The sequence below is a fragment of the Engystomops pustulosus genome, chromosome 6 (assembly GCF_040894005.1).
Source record: "Engystomops pustulosus chromosome 6, aEngPut4.maternal, whole genome shotgun sequence".
Taxonomy (NCBI): domain Eukaryota; kingdom Metazoa; phylum Chordata; class Amphibia; order Anura; family Leptodactylidae; genus Engystomops; species Engystomops pustulosus.
Window position 1 is genome coordinate 19,812,817 of NC_092416.1, and position 26,717 is coordinate 19,839,533.

The window sequence follows — 26,717 nt, forward strand, 5'->3', positions numbered from 1 at the left end:
CGTCGGAGGAACTGCCTTAGTGAATCCCGGCAGAACCCGAATCCTCCGCAGAGAACGCACCGCTGGATCGCGAATGGACCGGGTAAGTAAATCTACCCCATAGTGTCAGTCTTCACTTTAATTTTCATGTTCTGTTCATGCACCAGGAAGCACTTGATGAGCACCTCAGTTTTGCTTACACACATAACATAACTCAGAATAATTACTTTTTTACTCCATTTATTAGAGTGACATTGTTTCCACACTAGATCCTGTATAATTTATAGGATCATTTTTCCAAGTCAAATGTTGGAAATCTTGGATCGTTGGGTTTCTTTGGACAATCTTCTGGGAGGACACAGGGACCAGAGTCTCCAGCCAGAAAGATGTACGGAAAGATGCAGAAACATCCCTCCTCACATTTCCTTTTACAAAGCCTGAATGTTGACACTTGGTAATTCTCACAGTTGGTCGGGCAGGCGGGCCCACATGTTACCCATTTTTGATTGTCTGGACAGTTATGAACTAAAAAAGAAAAAAAAAATGTGAGTTACCAACAGATCCTATGAAATCTGAACTGCAATCAGTCACATATAGATTATTTTGTAGTTTCAGTGAATAATAATAATAATAATAATAATAATAGTAATTTCTTTATTTATATACAGTCATGGCCAAAAGTTTCGAGAATGATACAAATGTAAATTGTTACAAAGTCTACGGCATCAGGTTTTATAATGGAAATTTGCATAAAATCCAGAATGTTATACAGAGGGATCAGCGTAACAGCAATTCATTGCAAAGTCAATATTTGCCTAGAAAATGAACTTTTTCCCCCCAAAACACATTTCAACTTCATTGCAGGTGCCTTAGGCGGAGCAGCTAACATGGTGTCAGTGATTGCTGGGTAACAGTAAAAGAATAGTGAGCTGCCACCTGGGTGAGGGCAGGAGGGGAAATTATCCGACCTATAAGCAGCTGTGGACAGGTTCTGGAAGTTAACCCATTCCTGCCTCTCAGATTTGTACTTACAAGACTAAATACATAGTTTGTGCACCCAGGCCCCTCACGTCCATATTGGACACAACCATGGGTATACCTGAAGACATAAAGACCCCAGGACAGCTGAACTTCCCTTACTCCCAATAATCTATTTCTATTTGTATGTTGAAAAAAGAATATTAATAACAGATCTAGAATATCAACTCTATGTAAGGAGTAACGAATGGCAACTTAGATGAAGCTCAGCTCTATGTATACAATGGTAGGTTCTATACATCAGCTTAGCTCTATGTAGGGTGGATGCCTATGCGGCAGATGAAGCAGGCTGGCTTTTTGTAAGTTGAATGCCTACATTAAGGCTATGAAGATAAACCTACACAGATCTGTGATTGTTAATGTGTGAATGTGGAAATATGGGGGAAAGTTGTTCCAGACTAACTCAAATCAAAAGACGAGGGGGCACTGTCTCCATCTGGAGAAAACAAGGTTTAATCACCAGAGGCAACAGGGCTTTTTTACTATGAGAACTGTCAATCTGTGGAATAGCCTGCCTCAGGTGCTGGTCACAGCAGGGACAGCAGAGAGCTTCAAGAAGGGTCTAGATGCCTTTTTACACCTAAATAACATTGATGATTATGTTATATGGAATTGTTTCCCCTAAATCCCTTCCTCATCCAATCCCTTCCTTTCCTTGGTTGAACTTGATGGACAAGTGTCTTTTTTCAACCTTATAAACTATGATACTATGAATGTTAAATACATATAACAACTGTATGTATTCCCTGAATGCAGTGACAATGGTGTAAAAGGAGAACTCTGTAACCCCCGCAGCTGAACCTTTCTCTTTAGCCTCAGTTACTTTACTTTATGCTCATTCTACTACCACTACTTGTGAGCTAAACTGAATGATCTTCATTTATGATACTTTAATTGCTAGAAGCCAAATAAGATGGAAGTGTTGTATTGTGATATTACATTGATAGCGTTATCAGAAACCTCCGGTAACGCTATCTAACACCGCTGCGGAGCACAATTGAAACATCGAACCGGCGTATTAATGAGGGGGTCGCCCCGATCTCTATAGCTTGGCGGTAACTGCCACGCTTCATGCTGCAGTCACTACCCTAAACACTCCCACAATCCCGCCCCCCCCCATGAATACGCCGGACCACTTTGCAAGCGGTCCGGCATATCTATTGTGCTCTGCTTCGGTGTTAGATAGCGTTATCGGTGGTTTCCGATTGTAACATACTTTAGTAACATCTCCTAGTGCCGAATTTATGGGAGACGGGTTCTCTTTCAGTTCTGTGGTTGGGAAGCTGTACAGTAGGTAGAGTTTCTTGGTAGTGAGGCAATGACTACATTGTATAATTTGTGGCCAGAGGACTTTATTTTTCTTCTGTTTAGTTTTGTCACTTTTTTCCTGCTTCAAATAAGCTAAAAAAAACCAGTGGTGGCCAGTTGTGCCCTACTTGTCTGGAGTGGACTGTGTCTGATAACTGCTAAACAGTGCGGTGATTTCAGAACGAATCCCGATTTTTATAGTAGATAAATAAGCCCCCCCCTTCACAACCTTTAAAACAAACTAAGGCTATATTCACACCACCGTATGGTAGCCTAAGAGTATACACCCCAAAAAGTTTGCATTTCATTAATAGAATTCTGGAGCAGCTGGACTTGTGTCTGTAACCTGTGCCAATTCCAAGTTTAGGCTGCATTCACACTACAGTATGGGGGACGTAAATACGGCCAACGTATGTGGGGCAGATATACGTCCCCCATACACTTCTAGGGCTCGCGGCGCTCTACGGGAGCGGTATGGTGCCGCACGTGTGCCGACATGTCCTATCTTTTCCCATATTATGGCGCCACGGCCACACATCGCTATGGAGAGGGGCGGGGATGAGTGGCGCTCACCTCCTCCTCCTCTCCCCGCGCTGACGTGTGCCCCCCGTGCTACGGTGCGGCGGGCTCACGGCAGTGGGAATGTAGCCTTACACTGTATTTCAACAACAAATGTTAGAAACCTGTCAAGTAGGCGGTGCCAACTAAGCTGAAGCTTCGAACTTCCAAAGTAGAGAGTCTAATTAGCATATTACATGCCAAAACTAATGACACTGATTGCTCAAGAACCGTCAGGGCTAAGAAGAAATGTTCTAATTACATCAGAATTATTGGAACAACAACTATTTAGGAATAAAAAGAGAAAGAGAGTTTAAACGTTGTCTATAATAAGGACTGGACATCATGTCTCCTTCGTAGAGGTGCAGACCTTGGACTCTTCCATATTCCATCATGTACGGAACAAGGGAAATCCGTAAGGAATTATTATCATTACCAACCTGGCAAGTCAACTGGTGGATAGTACTTAATGGCGTCAATCACGTGGAGAACTACAGGAGACAAAGAAGAGAAGCTTCTTATTAATCCATAAAATTACATAGCCACATTCATCAGCTATAGACAATGGGGGTCATTTACTAAGGGCCCGATTCGCGTTTTCCCAACGTGTTACCCGAATATTTCCGATTTGCGACGATTTCCCCTGTATTGCCCCGGGATTTTGGCGCACGCGATCGGATTGTGGCGCATCGGCGTTGGCATGCACGCAGCGGAAATCGGGGGGCGTGGCCGAGCGAAAACCCGACGGATTCGGAAAAATCGCCGCATTTAAAACAATAAAGGTGTCGCGCTTACCTTCACTTGGTCCGGCCCGGTGAACTCCAGCGCATTCAGATGCTTTTCAGAGCAGCAGCGCCACCTGGTGGACGGCGGAGGAACTACCTTGATGAATCCCGGACGGACCTGAATCTACCGCAGAGAAAGCGCCGCTGGATCGCGAACGGACCGGGTAAGTAAACCTGCCCCAATGTTATCATCTCTTTACTAATTCAATAACTCACTTTGTGAATCATAAAAGACTTTACTGCTGGAATCTCTTTCCTAGTTAGGGTTTAGTCCCAAAAATATGGTTTGATATATAGTCAATATTTCAAAGGCTGTATATGCTGTATATGTGTGTATACTGTATATACTAAATGTGTGTATAAATTTATATCATTGTCCTTAACCCAAACACACATACTGTTATGTGATCTGAAATTGTCATTATGGTTGTCATACCGGATGTAGAAATTAGGAGGATTGCGCTCAGTTTCCACATTTTTGAAAGGAGAACTGTGGCTTCTCTGTATCTGAAAGACAGAAAAACAAAATATTTCCCTATTTCTATTTTATGTTCAAGTTATGAAAGGGCTGGCCCTCCCAAAATCACTACACCCTAGTGATTATGGTGCCATATTCGACCCTTGTGAGATCACCCTAGTGATTATAGTGTTGTATTCTTCCCCTGTGTGGGCCCCCTAGAGATTATAGTGTTGTATTCTACCCCTGTGTGGGCACCCTAGAGATTATAGTGTTGTATTCTACCCCTGTGTGGGCACCCTAGTGATTATAGTGTTGTATTCTACCCCTGTGTGGGCACCCTAGTGATTATAGTGTTGTATTCTACCGCTGTGTGGGCACCCTAGAGATTATAGTGTTGTATTCTTCCCCTGTGTGGGCACCCTAGAGATTATAGTGTTGTATTCTACCCCTGTGTGGGCACCTTAGAGATTATTGTGTTGTATTCTACCCCTATGTGGTTACCTGCTGACTATGGTACCGTATTCTACCCCTGTGTGGGCACCCTAGAGATTATAGTGTTGTATTCTACCCCTATGTGGGCACCCTAGAGATTATAGTGTTGTATTCTACCCCTGTGTGGGCCCCCTAGAGATTATAGTGTTGTATTCTACCCCTGTGTGGGCACACTAGAGATTATAGTGTTGTATTCTACCCCTGTGTGGGCACCCTAGAGATTATTGTGTTGTATTCTACCCCTGTGTGGGCACCCTAGAGATTATAGTGTAGAGATTATATGTACTGGCACACTCCACCTATGTACTGGCACACTCTACCTATGTACTGGCACACTCCACCTAGGTACTGGCACACTCCACCTATGTACTGGCACACTCCCCCTATGTACTGGCACACTCCACCTATGTACTGGCACACTCTACCTATGTACTGGCATACTCTACCTATGTACTGGCATATTCCACCTCTGTTAGGGCTTCCGATTAGTAACAAGCTTTATCTATTTGCTGACACAATAGGGTTGATAAGGAAGCATATATCACCTCTCCATAATGATGGTGTCATACTTTACATATATATGTGTGCGCCACTTTAGCATTGGTATGATACTTTACCGATATAGGCAACATTATAGTTACCTATAAAAATAGACTATTGGATGAATATACTGCATTAGGATGTTATACTCACACTTCAGCGCTTGTCTCTTCTCTGCAGAATATCTTTGCCTCCACTATCCTTTTTATGGCCAATGTGTGGCCAATAGGAGACACGCAGGACACTCCTCATTGTACACACACAATGATAACAATAAGATCTCATTACAGAAAGATATATCAAAAAAATAAATATTCACTGTAAATCTAATGATTTTGAATAGAAATTAAGAAAAATTCGGGCTGCAGGTTAATTTGTAAGTTGTCGAAAAGAGTTAAAAGAAATCTGCCACGTAATCTTTTTAAAAAGAAAGATCTACTCCAAATAATAAATTAAAAAATAAAGCTCTGTGGAAGCAAGGTACAAGAACAGAGATCTGGGGGAGCACAGCACAAGAACAGAGGTCTGGGGGAGCACAACACAAGAGCAGAGGTCTGGGGGAGCACAGCACAAGAACAGAGGTCTGGGGGAGCACAGCACAAGAACAGAGGTCTGGGGGAGCACAACACAAGAACAGAGGTCTGGGGGAGCACAGCACAAGAACAGAGGTCTGGGGGAGCACAGCACAGAAAACAGAGGTCTGGGGGAGCACAGCACAAGAACAGAGGTCTGGGGGAGCACAGCACAAGAACAGAGGTCTGGGGGAGCACAGCACAAGAACAGAGGTCTGGGGGAGCACAGCACAAGAACAGAGGTCTGGGGGAGCACAGCACAAGAGCAGAGGTCTGGGGGAGCACAGCACAAGAACAGAGGTCTGGGGGAGCACAGCACAAGAACAGAGGTCTGGGGGAGCACAGCACAAGAACAGAGGTCTGGGGGAGCACAGCACAAGAGCAGAGGTCTGGGGGGAGCACAGCACAAGAACAGAGGTCTGGGGGAGCACAGCACAAGAGCAGAGGTCTGGGGGAGCACCGCACAAGAACAGAGGTCTGGGGGAGCACAACACAAGAACAGAGGTCTGGGGGAGCACAACACAAGAACAGAGGTCTGGGGGAGCACAGCACAAGAACAGAGGTCTGGGGGAGCACAGCACAAGAACAGAGGTCTGGGGGAGCACAACACAAGAACAGAGGTCTGGGGGAGCACAGCACAAGAACAGAGGTCTGGGGGAGCACAGCACAAGAGCAGAGGTCTGGGGGAGCACAGCACAAGAGCAGAGGTCTGGGGGGAGCACAGCACAAGAGCAGAGGTCTGGGGGAGCACAGCACAAGCACAGAGGTCTGGGGGAGCACAGCACAAGAACAGAGGTCTGGGGGAGCACAGCACAAGAGCAGAGGTCTGGGGGGAGCACAGCACAAGAGCAGAGGTCTGGGGGAGCACAGCACAAGAACAGAGGTCTAGGGGAGCACAGCACAAGAACAGAGGTCTGGGGGAGCACAGCACAAGAACAGAGGTCTGGGGAGTGCAACACGAGAACAGAGGTCTGGGGGGAGCACAGCACAAGAACAGAGGTCTGGGGGAGCACAGCACAAGAACAGAGGTCTGGGGGAGCACAGCACAGGAACAGAGGTCTGGGGGAGCACAGCACAAGAACAGAGGTCTGGGGGAGCACAGCACAAGAACAGAGGTCTAGGGGAGCACAGCACAACAACAGAGGTCTGGGGGAGCACAGCACAAGAACAGAGATCTGGGGAAGCGCAGCACAAGAACAGAGGTCTGGGGGAGCACAGCACAACAACAGAGGTCTGGGGGAGCAGAGCACAAGAACAGAGATCTGGGGAAGCGCAGCACAAGAACAGAGGTCTGGGGGAGCACAGCACAAGAACAGAGGTCTGGGGAAGCGCAGCACAAGAACAGAGGTCTGGGGGGAGCATAGCACAAGAACAGAGGTCTGGGGGAGCACAACACAAGAACAGAGGTCTGGGGAGCACAGCATAAGGACAGAGGTCTGGGGGAGCACAGCACAAGAACAGAGGTCTGGGGGAGCACAGCACAAGAACAGAGGTCTGGGGGAGCACAAGAACAGAGGTCTGGGAGAGCACTGCACAAGAGCAGAGGTCTGGGGGAGCACAGCACAAGAGCAGAGGTCTGGGGGAGCACAGCACAAGAACAGAGGTCTGGGGAGCACAAGAACAGAGGTCTGGGGGAGCACAGCACAAGAACAGAAGTCTGGAGGAGCACAGCACAAGAACAGAGGTCTGGGGGAGCACAGCAATAGAACAGAGGTCTGGGGAACACAGCACAAGAACAGAGGTCTGGGGGAGCACAGCCCAAGAACAGAGGTCTGGGGGAGCGCAACACAAGAACAGAGGTCTGGGGGAGCACAACACAAGAACAGAGGTCTGGGGGAGCACAGCACAAGAACAGAGGTCTGGGGAGTGCAACACAAGAACAGAGGTCTGGGGGAGCACAGCACAAGAACAGAGGTCTAGGGGGGGGGGGCAGCACAAGAACAGAGGTCTGGGGGAGCACAGCACAAGAACAGAGGTCTGGGGGAGCACAGCACAAGAACAGAGGTCTGGGGGAGCACAGCACAAGAACAGAGGTCTGGGGGAGCACAGCACAAGAACAGAGGTCTGGGGGAGCACAGCACAAGAACAGAGGTCTGGGGGAGCACAGCACAAGAACAGAGGTCTGGGGGAGCACAGCACAAGAACAGAGGTCTGGGAGAGCACAGCACAAGAACAGAGGTCTGGGGGAGCACAGCACAAGAACAGAGGTCTGGGGGAGCACAGCAATAGAACAGAGGTCTGGGGGAGCACAGCACAAGAACAGAGGTCTGGGGGAGCACAGTACAAGAACAGGGATCTGGGGGAGCACAAGAACAGAGGTCTGGGGAGTGCAACACAAGAACAGAGGTCTGGGGGAGCACAGCACAAGAACAGAGGTCTGGGGGAGCACAGCACAAGGACAGAGGTCTAGGGGGGGGGACAGCACAAGAACAGAGGTCTGGGGGAGCACAGCGCAAGAACAGAGGTCTAGGGGGGGGCAGCACAAGAACAGAGGTCTGGGGGAGCACAGCACAAGAACAGAGGTCTAGGGGGGGGGACAGCACAAGAACAGAGGTCTGGGGGAGCACAGCACAAGAACAGAGGTCTGGGGGAGCACAGCACAAGAACAGAGGTCTGGGGGAGCACAGCACAAGAACAGAGGTCTGGGGGAGCACAGCACAAGAACAGAGGTCTGGGGGAGCACAGCACAAGAACAGAGGTCTGGGGGAGCACAGCACAAGAACAGAGGTCTGGGGGAGCACAGCACAAGAACAGAGGTCTGGGGGAGCACAGCACAAGAACAGAGGTCTGGGGGAGCACAGCATACAATTATGGCAGGTAGCCAGGAAAGCTTCGTAAGTATCCCAATGAAAACTTGGCAAGGAACATACAATCGGCTTTAAGAAACTGTCATCATGAAAAAATGAACTTTTTGATGTGGGGAATTTCTCTGGTAGATGCTTTGTAGCAGTGCAGGAAGCAGGGACACATGCAGAGTTAAAGTCCAAAAATCAAGTGTTTATTCACACTTCCTTGACAAAACACAAATTCAGCCTTGGCTTAGGCACATACAAAATAACAAAAATAAACCCTGCCCAGCTGGGCACTTCCTAATACAATAACAACCCCTAACTATACATGTACCAGGCTGCCTGGCACATGCTCTTGGCCAGCAGAATACCAGGAGGCACTCAGTTACCTTTGCTGTGTGAACACGGTCCAGCCTTCAGCTCTCCAGGTAGTGCCTCACCTACTGCTTCTGGCCTGCAGTCTTAATCAGGCTCTAAGGAGACCAGTGACCCGCCCCTGTGACCCCCCACCTGTGACCCGCACCTGTGACCTGCACCTGTGGGCTATACAAAAACCCAGGACTGAAGCCCGGGTGGAGTAGGACTCCCACTACCAGCCTACCCCTACTCCATAATAAGCAGGCCCATTACAAAGGTGTCTATGCTAGCGAGGCCAACATAGACCAAACAGACTTCCCCTGCTTACTATATGTCTGCATTAACCCTTGGGTTACTGCAGACAAATCCAGGGCTTTTACCAAGTATTTTTTTTATCTGCCTGTAGAGCAGATAGCGGTTATCCCGTGCGATACCTCTTACTTTCTCCCATACCATCCCCCTCAGTTCAGACCCACCGGGGCGAACTCCTGACATTAAACAATGGGGGTCATTTACTAAGGGGCCGATTCACGTTTTCCCGACGTGTTATCTGAATATTTCCGATTTGCGCCGACTTCCCCTGAATTGCCCTGGAATTTTGGCGCACGCGATCGGTTTTTGGCGCATCGGCGCTGGCATGCACGTGACGGAAATCGTGGGGGCGTGGCTGAACGAAAACCCGACGGATTCGGAAAAACCGCCGCATTTTTAAAAAAAACATGTGTTGTGAAACTTGCACTTTCCTTCACCAGGTACAGGCTGGTGAATTTCAGGGCATTCAAGCGGGCCTCGGGGAAATTCTGCGCAGCAGCGACATCTGGTGGACAGCGGAGGAACTACCTTAGTGAATCCCAGCCTGACCCGAATCCACCGCAGAGAACGTGCCGCTGGATCGCGAATGGACCGGGTAAGTAAATCTGCCCCATTGTGTCCGTGACAAGGCCCTGTAGTTTCCCAGCTCTGTGCTCCACCGTAAAACTGAAATTTTGGAGGGACAAGAACCACCTAGTGACCCTGGCGTTCTTCTCCTAAGTTCTACTCATCCATGTGAGATGAGAGTGGTCAGTTATGAGACGGAACTGTCATCCCAGCAAGTAGTACCGTAGGGACTCTAATGCCCACTTTATCGCCAGACATTCCTTCTCTACGATACTGTAATTTTCCTCTGCTGGCGTGAGCTTCCTGCTCAGGTAGGTAATGGGGTGTTCCTCTTCCTGCTCAGGTAGGTAATGGGGTGTTCCTCGCCATTCACCTCCTGAGAGAGGACAGCTCCCAGCCCTACATCTGACACATCCTTAATAAACTCTGCCTTGAAGTTTGGCGTTATGAGGACGGGGGATCCACACAGCGCAGACTTCAATGTCTGAAAAGCACCTTCTGCTTGTTCATTCCGCCGCACCATGGCAGGCGTTTTTCCCTTCAGCAGGTCTGTCAGGGGAGCGGACATGGTGGCAAAGTTTGGTATAAACCGTCTGTAGTACCCAACAATGCCAATGAATGCTATGACTTGTTTGGTGCTCACTGGTTGAGGCCAACCCGGGATAGAGTTGATCTTGTTGACCTGAGGTTTAATTATGCCTCGATCAATCACATACCCCAAATAGTGTGTCTCCTCCATTCCCAGCGCACACTTCTTGGGGTTTGCGGTCAGACCCGCTGCCCTTAGAGAGTTTACTATGGCCTGTACCTTGGCCAAGTGACTCTCCCAGTCATGGCTGAAGATGATGATATCATCCAGATAGGCGGAGGCGTATCTCCTATGTGGCTTTAACACTATGTCCATTAACCGTTGGAATGTTGCTGGGGCCCCGTGAAGCTGGAACGGTAACACAACATAGTGAAAAAGGCCCTCAGGGGTGGTAAAGGCTGTCTTTTCTTTAGCCCCATCTGTCAGGGGTACCTGCCAATAACCTTTAGTTAGATCCCGGGTAAAGTACCGAGCACCCCCTAGTCTCTCTATAAGCTCATCAACCCGTGGCATGGGATAGGCATCAAACTTAGACACCTCATTCAATTTTCTAAAATCGTTGCAAAATCGCAACGTTCCATCAGGTTTTGGAATTATGTACAGAGAATGTGGGCACTAAAATAGAAACTGTCTCAGATTGTTTCAGAATGTATGAACAATATATTAAATTTGATTAACTTATACCGATACAGTGATAAACAATAGCTGTTAAAAAACAGTAATTAAAAAGACCAATGTATAACACAGGAAAAATCTTCTAATAAAGTATATTTGTATATGTTTTCTGAATGTAAAGTAGTCCAAAAAGAGTACTGTTTCCCCGTGGCTGCTACTTTTCGGATCCCCAGTTACGTTTGTTGTTTTCCCATTACGGCGTTCCCCAAAACGGGAAACAACAAACGTAACTGGGGATTTTTGCCCACATTCTCTGTACATAATTGGTCAATCTCTATCCTTTATTGGTGAAAAGGTTTTATTGGCAGCACATAGAACTGGAAAGGTTGGAAATTGATAATTGCCACAACAACATCACCCAGGTTTGGGAATTAGAACATTTGGACTGGCCCACTCACTTTTTGACTCCTCAATAACTCGTAGTTTTAGCATCTTCTGAACCTCCTCTGATATGGCTTGTCTATGAGCCTCAGGTACGGCCTTGATCTTACCCTTACCCCTGGCTCAGTGACAATATCATGTTTAATTACAGATGTGTAGCCTGGCAACTCTCAGAACATATCTGTAATTCTTACTACAAACTCTCGAGCCTCTCGCGGTTGTCCTTTGGTAAGGGTATCGGCTATTCGCACCTCTGCATCCGGTACTGGCTTATCTGCAGCCTGTGAGGGTATCGCAGGAGGTGGACTAGCCTGAACCATCTCTGTAAGCAGACTGTCTTTGTCTTTCCAGGCCTTTAACAGATTTACATGATATGTCTGCTCGGGTTTTCTCCGTCCGGGCTGACGTATCCTGTAGTTCACCTCTCCTATTTTCTCTAGAATCTCATACGGTCCTTGTTATTTGGCAAGAAATTTACTCTCTACAGTGGGGACTAGCACAAGTACCTGATCACCGGGATTTTGCTGACCTGTTATAAACCTTCTTTGTGCCTTCTCCATATGCTATTACACTTTTGTGGGGGGTGGGTTCCCATGTCTCCTTGGCTATGTCTAGAAGGCCCATGGGATGTCTGCTGTACGCTAACTTGAACGGCGGAAACCCAGTAGAGGCTTGTGGGACTTCTCGGATGGCGAACATTAAATATGGCACCTACTGTAGCATACTCATTAGAGTTTTGTTAAACCGTTCTACCAATCCATCCGTCTGAGGATGATACACAGAGGTGCGTAACTGTTTAATATTAAAGAGCCGACATAGCTCCTTGGTTACATTTTAACATAAAAGGGGTTCCCTGATCTGTGAGGATCTCCTTGGGTAGTCCTACTTGGCAAAACATGGCAAACAATTCTTTAGCAATTAATTTTGCAGAGGTGTGCCGTAGTGGGATGGCCTCAGGATATCTGGTAGCATAGTCCATGACTACCAGAATCTGCTGGTGCCCCCGAGCAGATTTAACCAGAGGACCAACCAAATCCATAGCGACCCTTTGGATGGTACCTCAATAATGGACCAATGGACTTCGAAAGTGTACCATGGGAGCATGCAATTGACAATCAGGACAAGTTTCACGATATTTTTTTACCTTATCATACACTCCTGGCCAATAGAAATGCTGCAAGATGCGTTCCAGTGTTTTTGTGGTGCCTAGTTGTCCTCCCATAACATGTTTATGTGCAAGGTCCAATACCATTTGGCGATATGGCTGGGGAACCATTAATTGCTCCCGGGTTTCACCGTGCACCTTATCAACACGGTACAATAATTCCTGCTTAACCACCACTCGAGGAAACAACTTATCAGCACCTCTGTGCTGAGGAGGTACTCCATTAATTTCTACTACATTTTCTCTGGAGCGGACCAGAGTGGGGTCCTGGAGTTGTTCGGTACCGAAGTTGTCATGGGATACCTCCAAATCTGACAACTGCGGCCCTGTCACTACCTCCTCAGTTTCGCCTGCCATAACATCTAGGGGAAATGTTAAACTACCATCTTCTTCTATGGCTGCCACCCCTACAGCAGGAACCCCCGAGTGTGGGTCATTAGGTTCGGGTTCTGAGATCTGACCCGACGACACAGGAGAGTGAACCCGCAACTCTTAGTTTCCCCGCCATAATGTCCAGAACATGGGGAAGTCTCGTCCCAAGATAAGGTCAAGTATGACAACCCCTGCCTCATGTAGAGTCTCTCCACAAGAGGTCTGGAAGTTAATAACTGTAGTGGGGTAGTCCTTTACATCCCCATGGATGCACAGGACACCAATTGTGCGTCCTGTGACTGTCTTGGGGTCTATGAGGGACCCATTAATCAAGGTCACCCGACTGCCTGGGCCAACGCTGGATGCCCTGCCACAGTCACCCGGCACAGGTGGCGCTCATCAGCAGAGTCGGGGCTAGTAGCTGTGTAGACTGGGGAAGCATAGGGAGAAATCCTAGGTATTGCTTTTAGCCTGAGGGCTCAGAGGTGACATGACCTTCCGTGCTTTAGGGCCTGCCCTGGTATAAGGGGCTCCCTTATTTAGGGACTGGGTAGCACAAAATCTCTCCACCAACCCCACCAGTGCCCTGGCATCAGACAGGTCCCCATGTCCCACCCCGTGCTGGATCTCACCCGGCAAGGCCCTCAGGAAACGGTCCAAAACAACTTTCTCCACAATCTAGGCTGGGGTTTCTGCCTCCAACTTGAGCCACTTGCGGACCAAGTTAATTAGTTGGTGCATCTGTCCCCTCAGTGGTAGCGCCTCCTGGTAACTCCAGCTGTGCACTCTTTGAGTGCGTAGATGCAGATCCACTCCTAGTACCCTTGGGGTAGTCCCGGGCATCCTCCTCACTCAGATCATAGTATGCCTGCTGGGGATCAGCGACAAGGAAGGGGGCCAACACCTCTGCCCAGTATTGCTGTGGCAACCTCTCACGGGCGTCCTTCACAGTCATCGCTGGTACAGTCCTGTGTTGAGCAGTTGCCATAGCTGTCACCTGCTGGAGCAGCTGTTGCTATGCAGCAATTGCCTCCTCATGCCTTTTCTGTTGCTGCATGTTTGCCTGCTGCTGAGCCGCTAAGGCTTGTTGCTGAGCCTGTTGCTGCTGCTCATTGGACTGCACAAGCTGCTTTATTAACACTTCCATGGCTGTGGCTTGCAGCTTCAGCGCTGTCGACATCCAGGACATGGACTAGTGTGTACTTCACTGCAATTTGCCCGCATCCTCCACCATGTGTGGGGAATTTCTCTGGTAGATCCTTTGTAGCAGTGCCGGAAGCAGGGACACTTGCAGAGTTAAAGTCCAAAAATCAAGTGTTTATTCACACTCTCTTGACAAAACATAAATTCAGCCTTGGCTTAGGCACATACAAAATACAAAAAGAAACCCTGCCCGGCTGGGCACTGTCTCATACAATAACAGCACCTAACTATACATGTACCAGGCTGCCTGGCACATGCTCTTGGCCAGCAGAATATCAGTAGGCACTCAGTTACATTTGCTGTGTGAACACCATTTTTGTGCCATATTTGATCAAAATAATCAAATGAAGTTCATTTAGAAATGTCAAATCTCAAAACACACAAATCTCTAATATAAGTTACGTGAAATTGTGAATGTAGCTTTGGAAGGGAGTAGAGTATTAGTCGCTTTTCACAGTTCTGTGTAAAACAAGAACCTGGATTAGAAAAGATAATATAATAAGACTCGGGGGCATGGACTCATTTTCTGGGCTCAGTTCATCCATTAAGAAAGTAAATGGATCCGTGAAGAAAAAAAAAAAAATGTATGAATTTAATCATATATTAATGCAAAATATTTTAATTGGGGGTGTTAAGAATTTTTCCTCCTTCCTATGATAACACTTCTTGTCTCATGTATTCAAATTCACTTCATTATTTTGATATATTCTCAATCCTTTTATTTTTACTTCTCTGATCACAGACAAATCTTTTGTTAGGTAACAGAAATACAAGGAAACTGTTGAATACTGTTGATTACAAAGTTGCTACATTTCTTTCCTACTTGTATCAGCACCTGTAGGACTGGTTATAGTACAGGGTGACGGATGTAGCAGTGCTGAGCTTTCAAACTGAGTCATGGGGCACAACTATAGGGAAATCACATTGTGTTGTGTCATATGACACCAAAATACAGGTCGTCTCGCTCCATCATCTGAGCTCCGGCACTCTTCAGGATGCACTAAAACACAGCGCAGGAAACGCAGCTTTGCCACAGCTGTGGAAATCTAAATGCATTAATTAAATTGTTGTCCGGACACTTATCCGGGGAGTAAATTAAGGAACAAAATTGCCAGAAACCTCGGAATTAGATCTGTTTTCAGGTTAGGTGCTTGAAATCCACACGAGGACTGCTTTTGTTTGACATCTGCCTTTCAGCATGTGTTCATTGGGGAAAGCTGGGTTGTCATTCGGCTATGTCCTGACTGATGGACAGTTGACTCAGTCAGCTGCTGGGTGTGGCGTCCATTTCACCTTTTATGTTCACTGAGTTTTTTATAGGTTGTAGGTTAATTTCCCTCCCCTGACACTTGTTGTCCATGAACCCTACCACTGATTTTGTTATTCTGTGTATCTGACCTCTGCTACATTTGCTCAAGTAGCTCTTCCCTCTCGAGAGTCGGCCACAATATGAGGGGGCACAATATGAAGGGGAGATGACAGTCGTCGTGTGGACAGTCGTCCTCTACCCCTACATAAGAGGCTGCTCTACCATTACCATAGACACAGGTATCATCTACACCTAGAGGAGAGGCTGTTCTACCATAACCATAGACAGGGGGAATCCTCTACACCTAGAGGAGAGGAGGTTCTACCATCACCATAGACAGGGGCATCCTCTACACCTAGAGGAGAGGAGATTCTATCATCACCATAGACAGAGGGCATCCTCTACATCTAAAGGAGAGGAGGTTCTACCATCACCATAGACAGGGGACATCCTCTATACCTAGAGGAGAGGCAGTTCTACCATCACCATAGACAGGGGGCATCCTCTACACCTAAAGGAGAGGAGGTTCTACCATAACCATAGACAGGGGGAATCCTCTACACCTAGAGGAGAGGAGGTTCTACCATCACCATAGACAGGGGCATCCTCTACACCTAGAGGAGAGGAGATTCTATCATCACCATAGACAGAGGGCATCCTCTACATCTAAAGGAGAGGAGGTTCTACCATCACCATAGACAGGGGACATCCTCTACACCTAGAGGAGAGGAGGTTCTACCATCACGATAGACAGGGGGCATCCTCTACACCTAGAGGAGAGGCAGTTCTACCATCACCATAGACAGGGGACATCCTCTATACCTAGAGGAGAGGCAGTTCTACCATCACCATAGACAGGGGGCATCCTCTACACCTAAAGGAGAGGAGGTTCTACCATCACCATAGACAGGGTCATCCTCTACACCTAGATAAGAGGCTGCTCTACCATTACCATAGACAGGAGGCATCCTCTACACCTAGAGGAGAGGTGGTTATATCATCACCATAGACACGGGTATCCTCTACACCTAGAGGAGAGGTGGTTATATCATCACCATAGACACGGGTATCCTCTACACCTAGAGGGGAGGAGGTTCTACCATCACCATAGACAAGGGAGATCCTCTACACTATAGACAGGAGGCATCCTCTACACCTAGAGGAGAGGAGGTTCCACCATCACCATAGAAAGGGGGCATCCTCTACACCTAGAGGAGAGACTGTTCTATCATCACCATAGACGGGGCATCCTCTACACCTAGAAGAGAGGTGGTGCTACCATCACCATAGACAGGGGAATCCTCTACACCTAGAAGAGAGGAGGTTCTATCATCACCATAGACAGGGGAATCCTCTACACCTAGAAGAGAGGAGGTTCTATCATCACCATAGACAGGGGAATCCTCTACACCTAGAGGAGAGGAGGTTCTATCATCACCATAGACAGGGGAATCCTCTACACCTAGATGAGAGGAGGTTCTATCATCACCATAGACAGGGGCATCCTCTACACCTAGAGGAGAGGAGGTTCTACCATCACCATAGACAAGGGAGATCCTCTACACGTAGAGGAGAGGCTGCTCTACCATTACCATAGACACAGGTATCGTCTACACCTAGAGGAGAGGCAGTTCTACCATCACCATAGACAGGGGGCATCCTCTACACCTAAAGGAGAGGAGGTTCTATCATCACCATAGACAGAGGGCATCCTCTACATCTAGAGGAGAGGAGGTTCTACCATCACCATAGACAGGGGACATCCTCTATACCTAGAGGAGAGGCAGTTCTACCATCACCATAGACAGGGGGCAACCTCTACACCTAGATAAGAGGCTGCTCTACCATTACCATAGACAGGAGGCATCCTTTACACCTAGAGGAGAGGTGGTTATATCATCACCATAGACACGGGTATCCTCTACACCTAGAGGGGAGGAGGTTCTATCATCACCATTGACAGGGGGCATCCTCTACACCTAGAGGAGAGGAGGTTCTATCATCACCATAGACAGAGGGCATCCTCTACATCTAGAGGAGAGGAGGTTCTACCATCACCATAGACAGGGGACATCCTCTACATCTAGAGGAGAGGAGGTTCTACCATCACCATAGACAGGGGACATCCTCTACACCTAGAGGAGAGGAGGTTCCACCATCACCATAGAAAGGGGGCATCCTCTACACCTAGAGGAGAGACTGTTCTATCATCACCATAGACAGGGGGCATCCTCTACACCTAGAGGAGAAGAGGTTCTACCATCACCATAAACATGGGGCATCCTCTACACCTAGAGGAGAGGAGGTTCTACCATCACCATAGACGGGGCATCCTGTACACCTAGAAGAGAGGTGGTGCTACCATCACCATAGACAGGGGAATCCTCTACACCTAGAAGAGAGGAGGTTCTATCATCACCATAGACAGGGGAATCCTCTACACCTAGAAGAGAGGAGGTTCTATCATCACCATAGACAGGGGAATCCTCTACACCTAGAGGAGAGGAGGTTCTATCATCACCATAGACAGGGGGCATCCTCTACACCTAGAGGAGAGGCAGTTCTACCATCACCATAGACAAGGGAGATCCTCTACACGTAGAGGAGAGGCTGCTCTACCATTACCATAGACACAGGTATCGTCTACACCTAGAGGAGAGGCAGTTCGACCATCACCATAGACAGGGGGCCATCCTCTACACCTAGAGGAGAGGCAGTTCTACCATCACCATAGACAGGGGGCATCCTCTACACCTAGAAGAGCGGAGGTTCTACCATCACCATAGAGAGGGGACATCCTCTACACCTAGAGGAGAGGAGGTATCAGCACCTGTAGGACTGGTTATAATACAGGGTGACGGATGTAGCAATGCTGAGCTGGCAAACTGGGTCATGGGGCACAACTATAGGGAAATCACATTGTTGTCCGGACACTTATCCGGGGAGTAAATTAAGAAACAAAATTGCCAGAAACCTCGGAATTAGATCTGTTTTCAGGTTTACGTGCTTGAAATCCACACCGAGGACTGCTTTTGTTTGACATCTGCCTTTCAGCATGTGTTTATTGGGGAAAGCTGAGTTGTCATTCGGCTATGTCCTGACTGATGGACAGTTGACTCAGTCAGCTGCTGGGTGTGGCGTCCATTTCACCTTTTATGTTCACTGAGTTTTTTATAGGTTGTAGGTTAATTTCCCTCCCCTGACACTTGTTGTCCATGAACCCTACCACTGATTTTGTTATTCTGTGTATCTGACCTCTGCTACATTTGCTCAAGTAGCTCTTCTCTCGAGAGGGTCGGCCACAATATGAGGGGGCACAATATGAAGGGGAGATGAAAGTCGTCGTGTGGACAGTCGTCCTCTACCCCTAGATAAGAGGCTGCTCTACCATTACCATAGACACAGGTATCATCTACACCTATAGGAGAGGCTGTTCTACCATAACCATAGACAGGGGGAATGCTCTACACCTAGAGGAGAGGAGGTTCTACCATCACCATAGACAGGGGTATCCTCTACACCTGGAGGAGAGACGGTTCTACCATCACTATAGACAGGGGAATCCTCTACACCTAGAAGAGAGGCAGTTCTACCATCACCATAGAAAGGGGCATCCTCTACACGTAGAGGAAAGGCTGCTCTACCATTACCATAGACCCAGGTATCGTCTACACCTAGAGGAGAGGCTGTTCTACCATCACCATAGACAGGGGGCATCCTCTACACCTAGCGGAGAGGAGGTTCTACCATCACTATAGGCAGGGGGCATCCTCTACACCTAGAGGAGAGGAGGTTCTACCATCACCATAGACAGAGGGCATCCTCTACACCTAGAGCAGAGGAGGTTTTACCATCACCATAGACAGGAGGCATCCTCTACACCTAGAGGAGAGGAGGTTCTACCATCACCATAGACAGGGGGCATCCTCTACACCTAGAGGAGAGGAGGTTCTACCATCACCATAGACAGAGGGCATCCCCTACACCTAGAGGAGAGGAAGTTCTATCATCACCATAGACAAGGGACATCCTCTACACGTAGAGGAAAGGCCGCTTTACCATTACCATAGACACAGGTATCGTCTACACCAGGGGTCTCAAACTCAATTTACCTGGGGGCCGCTGGAGGTAGATTCTGGGTAAGGCTGGGCCGCATCAAGTTTTCCACACAAAATGCGCTTACAAAATATCATTATTCAGATTCAAATGTCATGGCGTCTCCCAGTGCAAGGAAAGCCCCAAGCTGGGAGACGTGTTTTCTCTATGAACGCGTCCTGTGTACCGAGGGGTCCCAAGCTCCTACCGCACTGAGCCCAGTCAGGGACACTCCATTCCATAAAAACTCCTGTACAAAAATAATTTTTTTTATTTGCCGGCAGCCATCGCTGTGAAAGCACCCGCGATCGGTGCTAGTACTGATCGCGGATGTTACCGGTAAGCAGTGGCGTAACTAGAGTCCTCTGGGCCCCAGGGCAAAATTCCCAACAGGGCCCCCCCCCCCAGTATGCATAAAAACATTGAACACCATCCACCAGTAGCAGTAATCAATGTCCCCCCCCACCACCATAAGCCATAATCAATGTCCCGCCTCACCAGAAGCCATAATTAAAGTCCCCCCTCACCAGTAGCCATAATTAAAGTCCCCCCTCACCAGTAGCCATAATCAATGTCCCCCCCACCAGTAGCCATAATTAAAGTCCCCCCCAGCAGTAGCCATAATCAATGTCCCCCCCACCAGTAGCCATAATTAAAGTCCCCCCCAGCAGTAGCTATAATTAATGTCCCCCCTCCAGTAGCCATAATCAATGCCCCCCCTCCACCAGTAGCCATAATTAATGCCCACCCCAGCAGTAGCCATAATTAATGTCCCCCCTCACCAGTAGCCATAATTAATGTCCCCCCCAGCAGTAGCTATAATTAATGTCCCCCCCAGCAGTAGCCATAATTAATGTCCCCCCTCACCAGTAGCCATAATTAATGTCCCCCCCAGCAGTAGCTATAATTAATGTCCCCCCCCCCTCCAGTAGCCATAATTAATGTCCCCCCCACCAGTAGCTATAATTAATGTCCCCCCCTCCAGCAGTAGCCATAATTAATGCCCCCCCCCACCAGTAGCCATAATTAATGTCCCCCCCAGCAGTAGCCATAATTAATGTCCCCCCCAGCAGTAGCTATAATTAATGTCCCCCCTCCAGTAGCCATAATTAATGTCCCCCCCAGCAGTAGCCATGATTAATGCCCCCCCCCTCCAGTAGCCATAATTAATATCCCCCCAGCAGTAGCCGTGATTAATGTCCCCCATAGGTAATATCCCCCCAAATTTCCTAACTTTCACCTATGCCCCCCCAAATAGAAACAGGGCCCCATATACTTAAGCAAGATAAAAAATAAAACTCTTACCTAGTTATCCCGCTCCTCTTCGCGCTCTCTCTTCTGCAGATCGGCGCAGGCGACGGCTGATGACGCGTCTGCCAGGTCAGGTGCCGGGTCATGGACCTCAGCAGACCCGGCGCAGGCAGACGTGTCGGCGTCTATGGATGCGATGGGTGGGAACGGCCGCTGAGGTGGGTGGGACGGTGGGCGGATCGGGGGCCCGTTCTTATTTTGAATTGGGACAGCTCCGGGCCCTCCCTGATCCAGCGCACGGACCAGATACAGAACAGTCCGTGCGCTGTAACGGGAAGGCCCGCGGCTGTCACAATTTAAAACATCTGCCCGCTGGGCTGCGCCGAGTTATCAGCGCAGCGCAGGGGTCAGGTGCGGGCCTCTGACTGACCATGGGCCCGGTCTCAGTCGCGACCCCTGCGACTGCGATCGGTACGCCACTGCCGGTAAGCCTTTGCTGCAATATGCAGCAAAGACTTACCGGCTGAGCCCTCTCCATGCAGCGCGACCAGGTGGGGGCCACAAAATATTGTCCCGCGGGCCGCAGTTGGCCCGCGGGCCGCGAGTTTGAGACCCCTGGTCTACACCTAGAGGAGAGGCTGTTCTAACATCACCATAGACAGGGGGCCATCCTCTACACCTAGAGGAGAGGCAGTTCTACCATCACCATAGACAGGGGGCATCCTCTACACCTAGATAAGAGGCTGCTCTACCATTACCATAGACAGGAGGCATCCTTTACACCTAGAGGAGAGGTGGTTATATCATCACCATAGACAGAGGGCATCCTCTACACCTAGAGGGGAGGAGGTCCTACCATCACCATAGACAGGGGGCATCCTCTACACCTGGAGGAGAGGTGGTTCTATCATCACATTAGACAGGAGACATCATCTACACCTAGAGTAGAGGAGGTTCTACCATCACCATAGACAGGGGGCATCCTCTACACCTAGAGGAGAGGAGGTTCTACCATCACCATAGACAGGGGGCATCCTCTACACCTAGAGGAGAGGAGATTATACTATCACCATAGACAGGGGGCATCCTCTACACCTAGAGGAGAGGAGGTTCTATCATCACCATAGACAGGGGGCATCCTCTACACCTAGAGGAGAGGAGGTTCTACCATCACCATAGACAGGGGACATCCTCTACACCTAGAGGAGAGGGGATTCTACCATCACCATAGACAGGGGCATCCTCTACACCTAGAGGAGAGGAGGTTCTACCATCACCATACACAGGGGCATCCTCTACACCTAGAGGAGAGACGGTTCTACCATCACCATAGACAGGGGCATCCTCTACACCTAGAGGAGAGGAGGTTCAACCATCACCATAGACAGGGGGCATCCTCTACACCTAGAGGAGAGGAGGTTCTACCATCACCATAGACAGGGGCATCCTCTACAACTAGAGGAGAGGAGCTTCTACCATCGCCATAGCCAGGGGGAATCTTCTACACCTAGAGGAGAGGAGGTTCTACCATTACCATAGACAGGGGGCATCTTCTACACCTGGAGGAGAGGAGGTTCTACCATCACCATAGACAGGGGGCATCCTCTACACCTAGAGGAGAGGAGGTTCTACCATCACCATGGACAGGGGGCATCCTCTACACCTAGAGGAGAGGAGATTATATCATCACCATAGATTATACCATCACACCTAGAGGAGAGGTGGTGCTACCATCACCATAGACAGGGGGCATCCTCTACACCTAGAGGAGAGGAGGTTCTACCATCACCATAGACAGGGGACATCCTCTACACCTAGAGGAGAGGAGGTTCTACCATCACCATAGAAAGGGGGCATCCTTTACAACTACAGGAGAGGAGGTTCTACCATCACCATAGACAGGGGGCATCCTCTACACCTAGGGCAGAGGAGGTTCTACTATCACCATAGACAGGGGGCATCCTCTACACCTAGAAAAGAGGTGGCTCTACCATCACCATAGACAGGGGGCATCCTCTACACCTAGAGAAAGAGGAGGTTCTACCATCGCCATAGACAGGGGCCATCCTCTATACCTAGAGGAGAGGAGGTTCTACCATTACCATAGACAGGGGACATCCTGTACACCTAGAGGAGAGGCAGTTCTACCATCACCATAGACAGGGGGTATCCTCTACACCTAGAGGTGAGGCATAGAGTTGCTCCTTATTCTACATAGGTGCAGGGTATAAGGAATGCTCAGATGGGGGGCAGTAATGCCATGTTTTGGCCAATTCCACCGCCGCCTGTGTAGCTCTTCACACTCCTCCACGCCCCTTGGCATGAAAGTGCTTTTTTAAATAAAGACAATTCAATTTAATTAGTTTAATAACTCCATTTATTAAATTGGGATTTTTCCATCCTTTACCATGTAGAATCATACCTCAAGGATTCACAACTTGGTGCTTTTTAGGAATTTGTTGTTTAGCGTCGCGGCAATACATGGGAAGGACACAAGGACCGGAGTTTCCAGATAAGAAGACGTATGGATTTCGGCAGAAACACCCCGGCACACATTCCTTTTCACACGGATCACCTTCATTTACTAAATGATCACAGTTGGGTGGGCAGGCGGAACCACATGCCTTCCATATTTTTTTCGAATGGCAGACTTTATCTATAAATAAATAAATAAATTAGTGAGTAGGGATGTGCAGACCCGTTTTAGTTCAAGTAAGATCAGAACTTGAAAATCCTGTTTGGGTAGGATCAGAGCTCCCTATGATATAATTACGCATGTTAAAGCGCATGCGCCAGGTCACATTAAACGTTACCGGCAACTTTACCAGAGGCACTAAAACACCTGTGATCGGTACTAGTGGCAGAGGGGGCGGGTTAAGCCAGATTTGGTATGAATCTGAACTTTGCCATTTGGGTCCGCTCATCCCTATTAGTAGGTCACAAAAAAATCCTGTGAAATCTGACTTGAAATCAGCCACATCTATATTATTTCGAAGTTGCTGTATCTTTAGCTTCATGGAAACAGTTCAGGTCCGACACTTTTGACAAATCCTGCATATTTTGCGTAGTGTCCCATTAAAGCACATGGGTCAGTGTTGTTATCTATCTATAGTAACTTCAACCCATTGGGGGTCATTTACTAAGGGCCCGATTTGCGTTTTCCCGACGTGTTACCGGAATATTTCTGATTTGCGCACGCGCCCCGGGATTTTGGCGCACGCGATCGGATTGTGGCGCATCGGTGCTGGCATGCACGCGACGGAAATCAGGGGTTGTGGCCGAACGAAAACCCGACAGATTTGGAAAAACCGCCACATTTAAAACAAAAAATTGGTTGCACGGGCCATACTCACATGCACCAGGAAGAGATCAGTGAACTCCGACGCAACTCAGCGGACCTCGGCGCAGCAGCGACACCTGGTGGACATCGGGCGCAGGACCTTCATGAATCGCCGGAAGACCCGATCGCTCGTCCGAGAAGCCGTCGCTGGAACACTAATGGACCGCGTAAGTAAATGAGCCCCAATATCGGGACACTCAGAAATCCACGTGATAGGGGATAACAATCTGATCAATGAGGGTCCCTTATCAATACAGAAAGCACAGCACAGCACTCAGGTCTACCTACAAGTCAGTGGGGCACATTTACTAAGGGTCCGCGGAACGCATTTCCGTTGGGTTTTTCCTGAGTTTTTCTGTTTTGCACCGCATTTAACAGGGGATTGTGGCTCAAGCAATCGGATTGTGGCGCATCGTCGCCTGCTTTCACATGACACGAATCTGGGGGGTGGTCGTCGGACGATCTGACGGATTCGGACAACGCGCAGGATTTAACATGTCAAATTGTGTCGCAAGACAAGCACTCACATACACCGGGAAGAAGAAGGTGAACTCCAGCGGACCTCAGCGGGGAAGCGAAACATGCAGGATCGGGCGGACCGTCCGGATCGGGGATCTCAACAGGACAGGGGAAGTAAATGTGCCCCAGTGTCCGTGAAAGTGGTGCATTACAAATTTCGGACACTATCATACTATAGAATAGAATGCCAGCACAGGACCCATGCTCAGTCTGTTACTCCTCCTATTACTCAGAGGTAGAGGTCCTGCATTGCCATTCCTGTGATCTGTGGTTCCCAACAGTTGGACCCTTACCGATCAGATAGCTATTCTCTGGATTGCTGTGTTCCCATTCTCGTGTTCGGTGTTGGTACCAGCCATCTTCTAACTAGGGGATAACTTTAAAGGAAATCTACCCCTAAAGTACAGTAAAATCCAGCTAAACCTACTCACATCAGGTGATCAATGTGCGGCAAAATGAAAGAAGACAGGCACCAGGATCAGGAATGAAGAGGACAATGGCTGAGGATGTGTGGCCTCATTTTACTGTCCTAGTGGTAGATTTCCTTTAATAGGGGGTGCAGACCAGACCCCTGGAAGGGTTGGGGGATCTACTACATTCCCATCATGTGAGTAACAAACAATATTATTAACTATTTCCTTTGAATACCAACCATTTTTTGGCCCTGAATAATCTTCGGCACCAATTGTGATCAGAGCTACAGGAGACAAAAGAGGAAGATCTTATTGACACACAAATATCCGTAGCCGTATTCAGCACCATAGACAGTTACATATACCACCAATATGGGACAATAACCCTGTAGTGTCTCGCAGAATCATGGAGGACTGTAGATGATCCTGTTGCTGGGAGCCTCTGATCCCAATTAGGATATCACCCAACCATCCAGGATCCAGCGGGACAGTCCCTAAATTTGTGCTCTGTCCCGCTGTCCCCTCCGGCTCCCGCTCCACACGCCTATAGGCTGCCATAATTGGCACAGTCTCTATAAAGAGAACTCTTAATTCCTGACCACAGAACAAACCCAAATCAGAAGAGCTTACAGCTTGGTGGCCATAATATAATAGGAAGTTGTGTGTTGGGGGCAGGACCGGATTATGACCCCCATGGTCCCTGGGCTGTAGGAATACTATAGCCCCTATAAGTGTGGAATCACTTCCTACATATGGGACTGGAAAAAGTTTCTTGGGGAATGAAGGATGCTGCTGCTTTTAATCTACAGTTTCAGGACTTTTGGAGGACCTTTTAAGGTCTTGAAATGGCTCTTGTGTATTGAGATGTATGATGGGCATTTCTCAGTAAGCATAGAGTGCTTATTGGGCATTATATGAGAGAGAGATGCTTGGGGGGCATAATATTAGGGGACGTTGTGTGGGGAGGGACATAATATGAGGGAGAACTGCATGGGGGGAGATATTATTCGGGGGAGTGCCTGGGATGGTCATAATATTAAGGGGATCTTCTGTGGGGCACAATATGAGAGGGAGCTGTGGATATATGACCATAATGGCCACTGAGGCCACAAAGTGAAGGGGAACTGGCAAAGGCACAAGGTGACAGATAGGGGGCACTAAGGGGGGCTTAAAACTGCAGCAAAAATGGTTTCAGATGGTTTCAAGTGAGGTTTTTAGACATTTTTTTGTGGGGGCACCAAAAGGTTAAATCCCGCAGCGATTATCAGATTCCGCAGATGTTGCAGGTTTTTGTCGCAGCGCATGGATGAGATTTCTACGGGATTTTACTTGTGTAGTTTGCAGCTAACTCACAGCCAAGTTACACCTCATGTCCCCAGGGGGTATTTTTTGGAATTTTACTTTAAAGGGTTTCTGTAATAACAACAAAACTGTCTGTATTACCAGAAACAGCGCCACCATAGTGTATAGGACATGTCTGGTATTGCAGATCCGTAATAATAACGATGACAGTGGAGATACCATTGATATACACCACAGTCTATAAAACAATAGGTTACATTCATCTGCCCTGTAAATTTAACACACAAGCATGACCACTGCCCATACCCCAAACTCATTAACCCTTAGAAAGTGACAATGCAGAATT

At 48.3% G+C, this 26,717-nt stretch overlaps 1 protein-coding gene across 1 annotated transcript in view; it reads right to left on the reverse strand.

Moving 5' to 3' along the window:
• Window positions 1–268: 268 nt before the first annotated feature.
• Window positions 269–26,717, reverse strand: part of LOC140065871 (uncharacterized) — a 31,890-nt gene continuing 5,441 nt past the window's right edge. The window contains exons 3-8 of the mRNA XM_072113430.1: window positions 25,309–25,353; window positions 23,223–23,453; window positions 10,168–10,306; window positions 4,105–4,175; window positions 3,324–3,374; window positions 269–504 (exon numbers count right to left, since the gene is read on the reverse strand). Coding sequence (XP_071969531.1) covers window positions 269–504; window positions 3,324–3,374; window positions 4,105–4,175; window positions 10,168–10,306; window positions 23,223–23,453; window positions 25,309–25,353 — 773 coding nt within the window. The remainder of the gene's footprint in view (window positions 505–3,323; window positions 3,375–4,104; window positions 4,176–10,167; window positions 10,307–23,222; window positions 23,454–25,308; window positions 25,354–26,717) is intronic.